The 14,840-nt window shown below is 37.2% G+C and overlaps 3 protein-coding genes across 3 annotated transcripts; 1 reads left to right on the forward strand and 2 right to left on the reverse strand.

Moving 5' to 3' along the window:
* Positions 1-477: 477 nt before the first annotated feature.
* On the reverse strand, positions 478-4,580 carry LOC127249885 (protein STRUBBELIG-RECEPTOR FAMILY 3-like). The gene is made up of 16 exons (XM_051272940.1): positions 4,066-4,580; positions 3,847-3,976; positions 3,694-3,765; positions 3,532-3,597; positions 3,391-3,462; positions 3,232-3,303; positions 3,075-3,146; positions 2,941-3,006; positions 2,778-2,843; positions 2,346-2,695; positions 1,926-2,260; positions 1,560-1,831; positions 1,334-1,472; positions 1,132-1,253; positions 896-1,052; positions 478-775 (listed from the first exon to the last, which is right to left on the reverse strand). The coding sequence occupies exons 1-16, from the start codon at positions 4,163-4,165 to the stop codon at positions 701-703; spliced, it is 2,166 nt and encodes a 721-aa protein (XP_051128897.1). The 5' UTR covers positions 4,166-4,580; the 3' UTR covers positions 478-700.
* A 4,000-nt stretch (positions 4,581-8,580) lies between these two features.
* Positions 8,581-9,330, forward strand: LOC127249686 (pre-mRNA-splicing factor cwc22-like). The gene has a single exon (XM_051272617.1). It carries the CDS (start codon positions 8,581-8,583, stop codon positions 9,328-9,330), a length of 750 nt encoding a protein of 249 aa, XP_051128574.1.
* Positions 8,671-11,551, reverse strand: LOC127249990 (uncharacterized protein At5g65660-like). Its single transcript, XM_051273117.1, has 2 exons — positions 10,864-11,551; positions 8,671-9,945 (listed from the first exon to the last, which is right to left on the reverse strand). Exons 1-2 carry the CDS (start codon positions 11,155-11,157, stop codon positions 9,772-9,774), a joined length of 468 nt encoding a protein of 155 aa, XP_051129074.1. The 5' UTR covers positions 11,158-11,551; the 3' UTR covers positions 8,671-9,771.
* Positions 11,552-14,840: the final 3,289 nt, after the last annotated feature.

A 14,840-nucleotide genomic window follows, 5' to 3' on the forward strand; every position in this document is an offset into this window, starting at 1 on the left:
AATGTTTATAGTTTACCCTCACTCACCCCACCCAAAGTAGCCCATATTTATTTTATTTATTGACATTCTAATATTTTAATAAATCAATTGTAGAAATTTTCTCCTTTGGGAGATGTGGACAGCTCCACAAATCAAAATTATAATCTGCAACAGACTAAATTATACTTACAACTATGACCCAGCAAAGAATTCTGAAATTAATGCAGTGACTAAAGAAAAAAAGTTGATTTTAAAATAAAAATGTGTTCTTTATTGCAGAAGAGTGTTTGCAATAGGACAAATGAGTCTGAAAGGAAGTTGATTGAGGGAAGGCACTTATGAAGACCATACATCATGTGCACCACAATCTTGTACATGTTTCTTGTCCACCATTAGTTATACTTCAAATTTTAAAAAACACTGAAGACAATGTAACGTGCACCACGATTATATTCTGGACTAATGATTAATGTAAAATGAATAAAATGGCAACAAGGGTTTTGAGCAGAAGTTATTTCTGGAGTGACACAAAAAAGAACAGAAGTTCTTTATACAAAACAATGCTTACAAATGAACTGGTTTTAACATCTGAAGAAGAAAGGCAAAAATATAATACACAGAACAACTGCAGTCATAAAATTGTTCTGAAATTTGGAAGAAACAGAATTCTGAATAGATGATAACAAATCCATGGCTGTTTTCTTTGCAATGTCTTATGTGGTCAGGAATCTCTCTGGACCATTTGTAAAAGCTTCTGGACAATCTCGGACATTGGTGGTCTGAATTCAGCCTGAGGCTACACAACAAAATACAAAAGAACATCATCAGATGTGTTCATTCAATGGAAGATTGAAGATGATAAGATTGAAGACGATTGTCACAGAATAAGATTGAAGACGATAGAGGAGAAGAGAACCTGAATACACATAGAGATTATGTCTGCAACTCGTGATAGGGACATCGACGAATACGTGCCGTTGAGTGAAGGATCAACCATTCTCGACAGTGAGTCGATATCGTGCAGCTGCAAGAACGCCCATCTCGCAAGATTCTGCTCTGATCGTGGACGAGACCTGAGTTTGAACAGCCGGAGGAGTTAATGGAAGTCGTCGTAATAAGCAACAAGGAATCGTATTCTAGAGGTTTCCGAACCTGTCGAGAGATTTCCGACCCGTTATGAGCTGCAGCATGACAACTCCGAAACTATAAACATCACTCTGCAATGAATAACTCCCCTGCTCGAGTTCAGGAGCGCCATAACCCGAACCTTGCAGCTGATGAAATCGAAGGTTAAGCCAGCATTCAAGTCATTCCAAAATAAAAAATTTCGTACGATTGTTAAGACAGGATTCACCTGAGCCATGGAGTACGGTGGCAGCAAAGGAGCAAGTCCGCAATCGGAAATCCGTACGGTGAGATCATCTTCGAGCAGGACATTACACGACTTGAAGTTCTGGTGCACGACCGGTGGCCGGCACACCTCGTGTAGGTATCTGCAAAGGGACAAGGGAAGTGAGAATTTGGTGGCCTATAAATCGAAAATTAACAGGTAAAAGTCGACGGCACGGGACAGGACATACTCGAGAGCTTTCGCAGCTTGAAGAGCCAAGCGAAGACGGGCATTCCAGGAAAGCCTCTTATTGATCTCGTCATCGCAGTTCAGCGCATCGTCAAGCGTCCCATTCCTGCAAAAATTGTAGACAAGGAGGCGTTGTCTGTGCTCGAGGCAATAGCCGACAAGTTCGAGTATGTTTTCATGTTTGAATCGGGAGATTCGCGACACCAGCTCAAGGAATTCGCTATCGCTAAGATGCCCCGAAGCAGCATTATCCAGTTTCTTGACAGCTAAAACCTGGACAAATCGATTTCTTCTCACCGTACGACTTTCGATTCCTAATGCAACGCAACAACACGATATTTATCGAAAATCGAGATGCGGCATTTACCTTTCCATCGGGAAGGCGAGCGCTATACACCGCGCCAAGCGTGCCTTTCCCGATGAGATTCTCTTGAGAAAAGCTGTCTGTGTATTGCTGAAGAGATGCAATAGTAAAGAACTTGGCAGTTTCGATCATCTTCGACGAATTTTCCCCCAATGTTAAAGGCGAAAAGGTAGGATTAGCAACGATCCTTTCAGACGGAACAAGCGGGAGGGGTCGAGCACGAGGCGGGTTTGCAACATCCAACATTGTCATGTCGATATTGTGATCTTTCCCCGGATTTAGAACGGTGTTCTTCGCCCGACTACCAATCACGGGCTCAGAGCTCGATTTCTCCGTAGCTGCTCAAAGACTTAAAAAAAATCAAGAAAAGCAGCTCAAATAAGCATAAATGATCGAAATGCGAAGGCATTCATATCGGATCACCTTTCTTCGCTTGGTATAACGGGTTTTGCTTCGGCATTGTCTTTGGTGGGGCGTCAGTTGTTTCGACCCTCTTATCGTTGTCGCTGGTTACAGCTGCCTTACAGCATCTATGAATGCAGAGACACGATACCAAAACGAGCACAATTACAAGCAAGCCTGCAATACTAATCCACACGAATTTATTTGCAACGACTTTCTTGCTCGTTTTGTTTCCCGAATCCGGGAATGAAGATGGTGGAGAATGAGGAATATCAGCTCCTGAATGAGGCGAAGGAGCAACGGAAGGGGATGAAGGAGATAAGGCCGGCGGCGACGGTAATACGGTAGTGTTAAAAGGATTCCCATCTTTTCTGCACCGTACGTAAGGAAGAAGTTAGCGAGTAGTTCGGGAACAGTTCAACAAAAATGAATGTAAGATTCGAAATATGTCACCTGAAGCTGGGAATACTTAGCAGCTTGTCGGGTATTGGTCCGGAAAAAAGGTTATTTTCTATGTTCCTGCGAATCAACCGAAACCGAACAGCCGTATGACATTAAGAAACTACGGTAGAAGAGTAAAAATCTCCTCTAAGTGCATAAAATAGAAGAACCGTACAGCTCTGTAAGAGGAAGATCTTGAAGAACATCAAGCAATCCTGAGAGCTGATTGTCCTGCAAATGTCTGCATTCGAACAAAGGAATGAATCATATGTAAGAAAAGAAAAGTTGCTACCAGACTCAGTCACTTACAATGTGGTAAGAGCAGTCAAATTCCCCATCGAGGAAGGAAGCGCTCCGGTCAAGTCGTTGTTGGATAAGTCCCTACATTCATTCAAATTTGATCATAAGTCTAACCTTAAAGTAAATGAATTTGACCCAATGTCTTCTACAAACTAAAAGCACCTACATGTTAATCAAATTAGTAAGCGGTAGAAATGAATCAGGTATCGGCCCGATGAGCTGATTGTGATTCAGCGACCTGTGAAAGAATCGGTAAAAGGGAAATCACTTCATGAATTATAACAAGAAAAATCGGATATGAAGAAAAGGAACAATTCGAGCTCACAAATCGGTCAGCTGGGCTAATGAGGACAGAGTATCGGGGATGCGCCCCGTGAAGTTATTACTCGAAAGAAACCTAGAAAACAGAGTGAATCAAAGAATAATTCTTCTCAAAATCATTACAACAACATGTCTGAAAACTTACAAGCTCCTTAGAGTGATCGGCAAAACTGTCGGCAAACTGCCTTCAATGTGATTGTTACTCAAATCACTACATTACAAAGATTATCATACATTACAATGCATATTTGAACATTGGATAATTTGACAGCTGCAAATCGATTTATCGAATTCGAACAAGACTCACATCAAGATAATCGAGGCAAATGATCCCAAATCTTCAGGCAACACACCTCCCAAATTTGCACCACTTAGCTTTCTAACATCCAAGAACAACACAAACACAATCAAAACCAGGTAAAACCTTAAAAAAATGAAACATAAATCAATCCAAACATACACAGCAGTTATGTTCTCATTCACGCACTCGACCCCCTGCCAGCTCGGCGGCCCACAGGGGTCGCCGCCGGGGATCCATCCGGGCAGCAATGGCGAGCCGAGGAAAGCATACAGCTGAGTTATTGCATAAACTGGAAACAAAAATCAGTCCAAATAAACCAACAATTTATTACACAAATTTGAAAAAAGACAGACCAAGACATTAACAATCCATCCTTACCATCACGAGGGTCTGTTAATCCCCAGGAAGAAGAAGAACATAAAGCAACCAGAAGACAAACTACAGGCATAAGAACTCTCCATCTCAAACACGCCATCATCGACGGAATTATTACAGAGTATCCAAATCAAAATCAAAAATCAAGAAATGAACGGACAAACAGATAAACCCACGCTTTGGCTAAAGCAAAAACAGCGAAGAAAAGCAACCAAGCAACTAAGCGCAACCCCCAAGTATAAATTTAGTGGGGAATTCAAAAGGCCTCAGCCTTCAAGACGACGCCTTTTACCAGAAACAAATATTACAGAATATTCAAATGCCCCTTTCTCTTTTCCCTTTTTTTTCCTCAAATTTCAGGCAAAGCTAATGAACGACTGCGATGTCCAAACCACAATTAGGAAGAAACTGCAGACAATTTTGTGTAAGGATTATTTGTGTATATCCACAGGAGCTATAAAAATTAAAATAAGAAAAGATTGCGGCTTTGTTTGAGATGGATGCAGCCCAGAAGATAATCTCAAAAATTTTTAATCTTTTTCGTTGGTAAAGTGGAGTAATTATGGAGGAGTGCGTTGCTGTTTCCCAATTATTTAAATCATTAATTTGAAATAATAACCACAGAGAGTGCCGTTGAGCCATGCTGCCGAAATGAGTGATTTCAAAATCGGGTCTTTAAGCCTTATTGGAAAAGATATATGGTTAGCCCATTTATTACTGGGGTAATTATTGATTTTTAATTGAGATTTTTTTACCCTTATTGATGGATTGTATAATTGAAAGGTTGACTAAGTTTAATTTCTTTCCTAAAATAATCTTGCCTCGTAAACAGTATCTGAAAAAAATAAATTGTGTGTTTTGTTTTGTGTTTTTATTTAAATAACATGTTTTTATAAAATAAAAATAAAAAATATATATATAAAAAAAACATAGATTATATTGTTCAATTACATATTTATTTTTTATTCCAAAAAAATATATATAAAACTATTCAACTATTATTTTTATTTTAAAAATATAACACACTTTTCACAAATTATATACATATAATTAACAAAACATATAAAATATTGTAATAGAATAATTGGATAGCGCTAATCAATAGATTATTAATTAAAAGTTTCACCTGATACATTTTCTAAATATACGTGTGCATGTATTAACATGGTTACTGTGTTTTGAAAGTTATTATTATCATTATAATAATAAAAATGCAATTATGCTTTAAAAAAAAAAAAAAAAAGAACTCCAATATAGATTTTTTCATGAAAAAAAAGGAAAATTAGTCTTTATAATGAATGATCAGTTTATAAAATATAATGTAGTTTTTATTGACAACCATTTTATTATTTGAAAATAAAAACAAATATATCCCTTGATTTTCATAAATAAATAGTGCGTTGCTCTTAATTTTTATAATTTCATTGTTAATTCATTTCATAAAATATATTTTTTTAAAATAAAAAAACAATAACAAATACAATTTCAATAAATAGATAAAAAGATTCGATCATTTTTCTAATCATAGAGGGAAAAAAAGAAATAGATATAAAACACACACATATATGACCGTAAGTTACATTATTTCGAATTTAATTATCGAATTAAATGACCAATTTAATAAATATATTGTGAAAGGGGAAACTGATTTTATTGATATCTATGTTAGGGCATTTACTTTACTGTTGACCAATGAATATTAAATTATGTTAGAATTATACAAACAGATTTATATAAGCAAAATATTTATTAAATTTACTTCAATTGATATTGATTTTATCAATAATAATTTTTTAAATAAATATTTGACTTAGATATGAAAAAGAATCCAGCAATCAAAGAAAATATATATATATATAAACCATAATCTCGTGAAGCGTGAATCAAAACAGACGATCCAACGGCTTGATTTCATTTCAGTAATGGCAAACGTGTAATCTCAGCCGTCCGATGGCAGCCATACACAATCATGGAATTCGAGGTTTTCTAATGTTGTATGAGTAATTAATCATTCAATATTTTTAATATAGGAAAAAGGTATTTATTAAAATAATTTAAATTATGCTAATTATTGAGTACTTTTTAATATAGGGGAAAAATATATTTAGTAAAAGAAATAAAAAAAGGTAACAAAGTTGAAGTGTCGTAATCAAGATTGCAAAAACAATACATTAAGGGGCAAATTAGTAATTTGGTATGACGCAGTATAGTTACCTTTTTCTTTCCACGAAGACCTAATTTAGGGATTTGGACAAGTGTTGTTTGTTACATGTCCGAAAGCTGTTGCCCATAATTCCATTTTTTAAATAGCAATATTACTATTTAAATAAAAGTAAGAAACGTATTACGATTTAATAATAATATTAGCGTGATTTAAAATATTTTTAAGATATTATGTTAAAATATATATATATACACACATAAAATCTCTATAATATATATAAAGCCCATCAAGATTATGCATAGTGTTGGGCCAAAATAAAATTAGCAAAACATTTGGGCCCGGATGAAGTAAATTAATGGTTGGGCTACAGAAAATGAAAGTCATTAAGAGAAGCTATAGCCCATAATGCTGTAGGCCCATTAATTAATTATTCACATAAGTTATGAATTTGTTCGGACGCAATTTTTAAAGTGTTTTAGAAAATAATAATAATAATAATAATAATAATAATAACATATAAACTTTTATTTGATTTAAATACATATTTAATAGAAATTTCAAATAAAATATATTTTTCCATGCAATAGTTGAAGTAAAAATAATTATTTGATAATATATATATATAGACTTTTAGATAAACATATATCACTCCACTTTAGCTAGTATTCCGGATACATACAAGAGCATATTTCTCATGAAAATAAAAAGAAAATAAATTTATATAGAGGAATAATAATAATAATAATAATAATAATAACGAGCATGGGACACGATGCATGTGGTATTAGATGTCTGCAGGGAAGTTTGCCAGAATTGTCATTTTGTTCTTTGAAAAATATATACTATAATTTTATTTTATAATATTTTAGAATTATTTTTTATTTTATATATTATATTAAATTCATATTTTTAAAAATATATATATATGAATTATTAAGAGTATGTTTCTTTTGATTAGTTTGGAAAAAAAAATTTGTTGTATGTTTCATATTAAAATAAGATTTAATGAAATATTTGTGAAAAAGGAAAATGCAGAATTAAAATAAGTAAAAAATTAATTTTGGGATAAAAACCCACGAGTGAATAAATCTATATATATTATATATTGTATTAACATACTATTATATTTATCTTAATAAATATTTTTAAAAAATTATATATAAAAAATAAATAATGAATAAATCAAATTATTTTTTATTATATAAATTGTCTAAAATATTTATTGAACCACATTGATATTTTATTTATTTATTATTAAAAAAAAAGTGTAGTTAAGCATATCACGGGACGGGGCAGGGTGGAACGAACAATAAAAGTGGCGTGAAGCACAAGGTATATATATATATACTCACATATTTGAGTGAGAGTGTAATATTGACAACCTACGTGAAGGGTAATGAACAAATTAATTAATTAATTATTTATGGCTGCAATTATCCACCCACCGCCACTCATTACATCATTTATTTTCATTACCCTTACTCACATGACGCGCACGTGCCGCATGTGGTTTGACCGTAGCCACACCTACACACAGCTAGGCCAATAGCAGTTTTTTTTTAGGATTAGTGCATCCTTCATGTGACTGATTAATGGACAACACACACAATCATCAACCTCGACAAGAGTTGACGCTCCCAGGACTAAAGCTCCCAAAAACTGCAAGACTTGGACCCCAACTCCCGGGACTGGCTAAAACGATCAATTCCTTAAAAATAAAAAAACCTTTTTCTATTTTAGTTTCCAGTCTTTTCCGAAATACAAAGTGATGGATAGAGACCATTTTCACCTGTCCAAGTAAATGGACGGTGACGTGTTTGTTTTGCTTCGACAAAACAGCAAGATAGTGAAACAGAATTTACTAAATTACTCTTCTTGTCCGAAAATACACAAAGAAAGTAAAAATTGTCTGAACCACTTTACATACACAAAAATTAAAAAAGATGGGTGTTTTTATTCTTCTTCTTGGACATTGGAAGTTGCAGAAAAATACAAAAAAGAAATTCTGATTGGAGCAATTTTGATCCTATAATTTAGAAATAATAACGAGAGTCGGGGCGTTGGAAGGTATCCAATGGTCCTGTCAATGTCAGTGTCATAGCAAGGCATGGTCCCAACTGCAGAGAAAGCCGCAAGTTCAGTCCCACCCAATCTATTAAATACACACACGCAGACATAAACAAAATAAATAAATAAATTGAATCTGAATCAGCTAGGGTTCATGATTTCCCACCTTGTGTTTTCAATTCGACTGCCAGTGCCAGGGCAGCTTCTTGATGAGTATAATTATCCCCATGTGGTGGATGTGATGTGATCCTTCTTGTTCAATTCTTACAGCACCAATTTTGAATCTGATGGGTTGCTGTCTGAGCAGAGCTTACGACGAGAAGAAGAATGGCCGAATCGGGAAGTCGCCGCCGTCGGGGAGTCCGAGGTTCGAGGAGGAAACGGTAAAGGAGGTGCTGTCGGAAACGCCGGCGATTGCGCGGCCGGAGAAGATAGAAAGCCCGTTTATAAAGATCGCGCCGCTGCTCGATTTCTCCGGCACCGTCGTCGCTCACGACCAGCGCCGCCGGAACGGCGCCGTCTGCAAGAAGCCGTTCGCCGCGTACGGCGGCAACGAGGAGGAGGTGTCGGAGGATGTGTCCGAGATTTGCAGCAGCCTCAGTGAGAGCGTGAGCGCTTCGACGGAGAAAAGGGGCAACAGAGGCGACGAACTCCGACGAAGGCCGCCGCCGGCGAAAAGCCGGTCACTTTCCGGTGAGATTAAGCGAGAGAAAACCGTGGGCAGATCTCCCGGCCGGAGATCCGAATCATCCCCAAATCGGGCCATACCCGGTCGCGGATCCGGGTACGCAAGGAAAAGAGACAGTGGAGAGAGCTCCGGGCGACGGTCGCGGTCTCCGGTCACGCGCTCCGAACCGACACCGGCGAGATCCGCCAGGAAAGCGGGCAGGTCACCAGGTCGGGTCGGGTCCGGGTTGGGAGAGAGGGCCCGAAATCCGGAGATAGCCGGAGATGACAACCCTTGGGCGCCAAGCTGCAATAATAATGAGTTGCTGGAAAACCCACTTGTGTCCTTGGAATGCTTCATCTTCCTCTAGCCATAATCCAGAATTCTCTAGGGGTATCTTGGTCTTTTCACTACAACAACATATAGCTTAGCCTTCAGATCTGTAAAGTAAATGACCACAACGTAGTATCCCTTGGAAGGGAATATTTCCATTATTACAGTAGAAGCTGCACAGAATTCAGAACAAGGGCAGCTGTAGCATTCCACTCTTTCACTTCCCATTACTAATTAATGTGCAATTTTTACGAAATTCAAGCAGTTCTACAGAGATAGTAATTTTCTTACAAAGCATATACCAAGCTGAGAACGAGAGCACATACTCACAGCCTACGGACCAAAAAACAAATGAGGCCTAAGCTTCATGTTCTAACCACTTGATCAATAATGTTCGATCTGATCTATACATGTTTTTCTTACCCTCCGAAATTACAATCCTGGTTCGGGGTTGGATAATTAAGCCCCGACAACTGGTTCAATTCGAGCAAGTGGGCACCGGACCGTGTAAGTTGGGTAGCTGTTGCTGATGAGGCCACTGGATGCGCTTCGGGGGGCAAGGTAGGGGGACCGGGGCAGGGTGCGCGATGAACGTTGGGATGTTGTTACCCGGCATCACCACGGACACTTCTCTAGCATTGGTTGGTGATGTCTGAAAGCAGCAGAAAATGTTAGAGAGACAGATTTTTCATTACCATCATGTTAAGGTTAAAATGAGTGATTTATGTGCATTTCCAAGAGTGATGATATGTTATCCATCTTTTTTCGAGTTTTCGATGAAATCTCCACAACTTAAAAGTATTATGAGGTCAGAAAGGATAAGCGCTGATAAGCAATCCAATTGAGGAACCACGACTTGTCGAAGCAAGACATCCTAGATGAGATACCAGAACACAAAACTTGTCTAACACCCGACAACATAACTGAAATTCAATCCTACATGACAACTATAAAGAATTCCCGGACAGCGGCAAACTCTACTAAAACAGCGCATTAGCTATCGTTCTTGTCTCCAATATTACATTCAAAGCACATAACGAAAAAACTTAGACAATTAACCAACGCCATTAATATGATATAACCTTGAAACATAAAATGATCCATTATTATACTATAACTCAAGATTGGCAGCTTGTCCACAATCAGTAAACACTATCGACAATTAGCTTAAAGGGATTACATAAAAGGTGCAGAATCAAGCACAATAGATTAAGCAGCTATTGTTTGGACAATCTTAACATTGGAAAGCTCTAACGTGGTCCAATGGTATCTTTAGCAGCATCATCAATCAAGAACAAAATGAATTGAGAATGAGGGCCAAGAACTTTAAGAAAAATAAAAATCTAACAGACCAATGCAGATTGCAGAGAAGATTCACATTCAAACAAGAAGAGTTGAAATAAATGAAACAAACAAAGTTTGCCATTAGGACAATCATAGCTAAACAATAAAGGAAAACAAAAGCAAGATAAGTCATCAATGGAGGGTGGAAAGGGGAAAAGGTGTGCACTAACAAATTTTATAAAATTAAACAGGCAAATGATGAAATTGGGAAAAAAACTTTACTCACTTTTGGAGATGGATAGGCAAACTTAGGGTTGAAGCCACCGACTCGGTGGCTCTGCGCCTCAATGTCGGAGGCTCTCTGCCGCCCAGCGGACGGCGGCGACGTCGCCCTTAGAATCTTCTCGAAGATCGCCATCACAAGAAACATTGAGATGAGAATGGCCGTCGCGACAAACCCGAACGACACGGCGTTGACGGAGTTGTCGAAGTGCGTCCAGTGATCGCCTCTCGGAAAGTACACCGGAGCGCCGCCAGGCGCCGGCGGCCAATCCCCCAATCCGCCTTCTTCCCCGCCCATTACAAAAACAAATTAAAAAGCTCCAACAACCTTGCTATTTGCTAATTTTAACCTTCGTCCGAAAATCGAAAGCTGCTGCTGATTGGAAATGGGAAAAGCGTGGTCAAGGTTTTCAGGTGGGGCAGTTATGGCGGTTTAAGGACACAATCGGAAACTCCTTTTTCAGCGCATTGTCGTCGCGTACAAGCAGCTGAAATCAGTGTAAGAGTTAACGAAAGCTAGGCCGTTGCGACACACCAGATTGACCTATCCCTTAGGGTTTTCAGACACAGGGACGCCATTGTTGACCACGAAATCTGTATCTCTATTACACTGTAATAATCAATAAAGATTAAAGAAGACGATGGCAGCAGCAGCAGCAGCAGCCTTCACCTTTCAGCTCACACCTCTGCATTCTGTCGTCTACATATACATACATACATGTATCTGTATATATATATATAATTAATTATTATAAATAAATTTAAAAATAGTTAAAATTCAACACTAGGTTTAGGTACTCGGCCCACTGAATTCAACTTTTTTCCAACAAAAGGAAGACACTCTATTCTGATGGGCCCATAGAGCCCACGTGGCTCACTCAAATGGGTCCGGCCCATTAGCAGGTCGACCCCACTGGCTCCTAAATTATTGCAAACTAGTCCACATATATTTTGTCCTTTGCAATGTTGCCCCTGACAAATCCCAAACACTTTGTTAATCATTTGGGGCCACAGTATGATTATTAATAATGCTGCGCAAATACGCAATTATTAAAAAAACAAGTTGGGTTGCGGCTCAAAACATAATTCAGACATGGGTGGGCCCAAATCTCGTAGTCCACTAACTACCAACACGTGTCTAATGTTCTCCTGCCCCTCTAACCATCAACACTTTGTTATTCTCTACATGGATTTCTTTAACTATTAATTAAATTAAATTATTTTTTTATTATTCTCAAAAGTATTTCAATTATAAAATTTAAGATATAATTAAAAATATTTGAATTGTCTCGTCACGTATAGTTGGAATATGTTCATTTTTTATATTGTTGTTATTATATCTACAAATACGGTACGATAACCATTATTAGAATTATTTAATGTTAATTATAATTCTAGGATCCACTGATCTGAAAATCCAACGGCTCCGATCCAACCGCAATTTACAGCCGTCTGATGAGGAAACTCCAGTCAAAAGGGGTTCAGGATTGCGCGTGCAGTGGACCAGAGCGCACGTGAGCGCCGCGCGTGTGGTTTCCACACTTCATTATCAGTGTACAAAGGTGGGGCCCACTTGGCCACTGTTGACTGAACAGTCAGAGGGCGTTGGAATCGATGCCGCAGACGATCATAGCCCACATGCTTCAATCAAAGTCGTCACCTTTCTCTTCTTTTAATGCAATTTATTATTTATTTTTTTAAAATAAAAATTATTTGAATAATGGGCCTATAAATAATGGGCTTTAAAACAGTGGCCCAATTTTAGTGGGATCTTGATCTTCTAATTGATGGGAGAATCTTCTGGAACAATGAGTGGTAATAATATCTGATTCTTGCTTCAACTTTGCACTGTTTGTTGTTAGCTTAAGCAACAATCAAAGCACTTTTAGAAATTACCCACTTAACAAACAATTATTTAGTAATATTATAAATTATCCCTAGTTTGGGTTATGTCAGCAGCGAGGAAACACCATTATTGCATGAGAAATAAGGATGTCTAATCAAACCCTAAACACACAACACAATTGGTTGGTTAAAAGCAGATTAGATTGATAAGACACAATCATTAATAATAATAATAATAATAATAGTAATAATAATAATGCATGGATATAAATATATATAATAAAATATCTTGACTTTTAGTAGGCACATATAATGGTGGACAATTAAAAAGAGACTAAAGACAAAAGAATTCCAAGAAATTAAGAATAAAGGCATGCAAAACATGCACGACATATAATGTAATTAGGGTTTGGTGGGAATTATTAAAGATGGATAGATGCAAGCATATTTCCAAGAAACAACATGACCACCATAGAAAGAAGTGAAGTGATACCCCAATTGGAAGCAGACCATACATCTTATACTATACCTTATATAACACAAATTTGTTAACAGTTGTTTAGTATGTTATTTTTTTTGTCAACTTTTTTTTTTCTTTTTATATGATGTTGTTAAGGAGCCCAACAATAATTCGGCGCTGTATATATATATATATATATATATATAGAGAGAGAGAGAGAGAGAGAGAGAGAGAGAGGGAGAGAGTGATTGCAGTGCACGGTGAAGGTGATTAATAAATAATTAATTGGTCGAGCTAGGATGGCATTTGGACGTGCATGTAATATAATTAGTGTATATAGTGGAAATTAAAATTAAGGTGAATTTGGATTTGCCTGCTTACCTTTTACTCAACCTTTTATTATTAATTAATTATAAAATACTTACAATTTTAGGGCTTAATTCAAACCATTTTTTTTTGTGTCGTTACTCTGCGGAAATAGTTTCTGATAGTTTGCCTGATTCGTCATCGGTGGGTTCATCTCCAAACGGTTTTCGTAACTCTCTGCTGTGCAGCTAAAGAAAGTGAAGAAGAAAGCCCTAAACCACGGGGTATTAGCGGCAACCTTTAATGGGCTTATCATTAATGAGCCTATTGGGCCCAGTTTTAATTGAACCCATCAGAAATTGGGCCGCTTAACGGGCCCAAATTGTATAGTAGTAGTAGTAAATTACTAAAGGAAGAAACAAACAAGGGGAACCTTTTTATTTAGGCACAGGTACATGAATCTAACCTAATCCACAGTGATGTTTGTCAGCAGCAAAAAGGTCACGGAAAAGAAATGAATGACCATAAATAGATGAGGGCCCATCAACATCAGAAACATTAAATCCACCTCATGTAATAAACCCACATATGGATTTTCTTCTTTCGATAAAAATGACAAAACAGTGATCGAGAGAAACAGAAAAAAAGAATCCAACCATCTTCACGACCCCCCTTTCTGTTGCTCGTAAAAATGGGTTTTCTTGATTTGATTCATCGTGGCACAAAACAGTTCACAATACAAAAGGACAAAAAGAAAGTGACACGTGTGTAGAAGAAGATTTCCTTTCTTCTTCCCCTAACCTTAACACAAAAATTGGTAGAAAAAAAGCGTGTTTCTTATAATATAAATAAAAGAAGCACGCTTTTAGGATCCCAACGAATAAAGCGCGTTTGGGCAACATTATGAATGAAAGCATGCAAGAACCAGAGCATTAAATTAACATAGGACCCGAAAGATTGCAATTACTACTGTTGTCTACTGCCACAGACAAACACAGTGATGGGAGCCTTGGATTTTTACCACCATTGTAATTATAGAAAAACACACTTTTTACCTCTGTCGTTAAATAACAATTTTGACAGCGACAGAACCTTGTCTGGGGGAAGGGCTCTTTTCCCCACTATAATACTGTGCAGTCTCTGTATTGTGGAATTTGAGTCTCCCAAGACAATAAATTACTTAATTAATTAATGAAAAAGGGCCATTTCTTGCTGTAGTAACAGTACTCATAGTCATAGCCATAGCCATAGATAGATAGTGTGGATGCAGCTAGCTAGGAATGAATTATATGATGCAGATCGTTCGAGGGCCAAGAAGGGCTCTTCAAATTTATCTTCAGAAATTAAAATAAGAAAAAGGGCCCCCCTCT

This window comes from Andrographis paniculata, unplaced genomic scaffold (assembly GCF_009805555.1).
Source record: "Andrographis paniculata isolate CXL003 unplaced genomic scaffold, ASM980555v1 Contig36END, whole genome shotgun sequence".
NCBI lineage: Eukaryota > Viridiplantae > Streptophyta > Magnoliopsida > Lamiales > Acanthaceae > Andrographis > Andrographis paniculata.

What these genes read in the sequence shown, in the direction of transcription:
- LOC127249885 (XM_051272940.1), bottom strand. Translation starts at nt 4,165, where the DNA reads ATGATGGCGTGTTTGAGATGGAGAGTTCTTATGCCTGTAGTTTGTCTT. An exon ending in TTGACTGCTCTTACCACATT is followed by an intron (nt 3,007 to 3,074) that starts GTAAGTGACTGA and finishes GTTCGAATGCAG; the next exon opens with ACATTTGCAGGACAATCAGC. An exon ending in GGTCGGAAATCTCTCGACAG is followed by an intron (nt 1,053 to 1,131) that starts GTTCGGAAACCT and finishes GTTCAAACTCAG; the next exon opens with GTCTCGTCCACGATCAGAGC.
- LOC127249686 (XM_051272617.1), top strand. Translation starts at nt 8,581, where the DNA reads ATGGGTTGCTGTCTGAGCAGAGCTTACGACGAGAAGAAGAATGGCCGA.
- LOC127249990 (XM_051273117.1), bottom strand. Translation starts at nt 11,157, where the DNA reads ATGGGCGGGGAAGAAGGCGGATTGGGGGATTGGCCGCCGGCGCCTGGC. An exon ending in TTGCCTATCCATCTCCAAAA is followed by an intron (nt 9,946 to 10,863) that starts GTGAGTAAAGTT and finishes TGCTGCTTTCAG; the next exon opens with ACATCACCAACCAATGCTAG.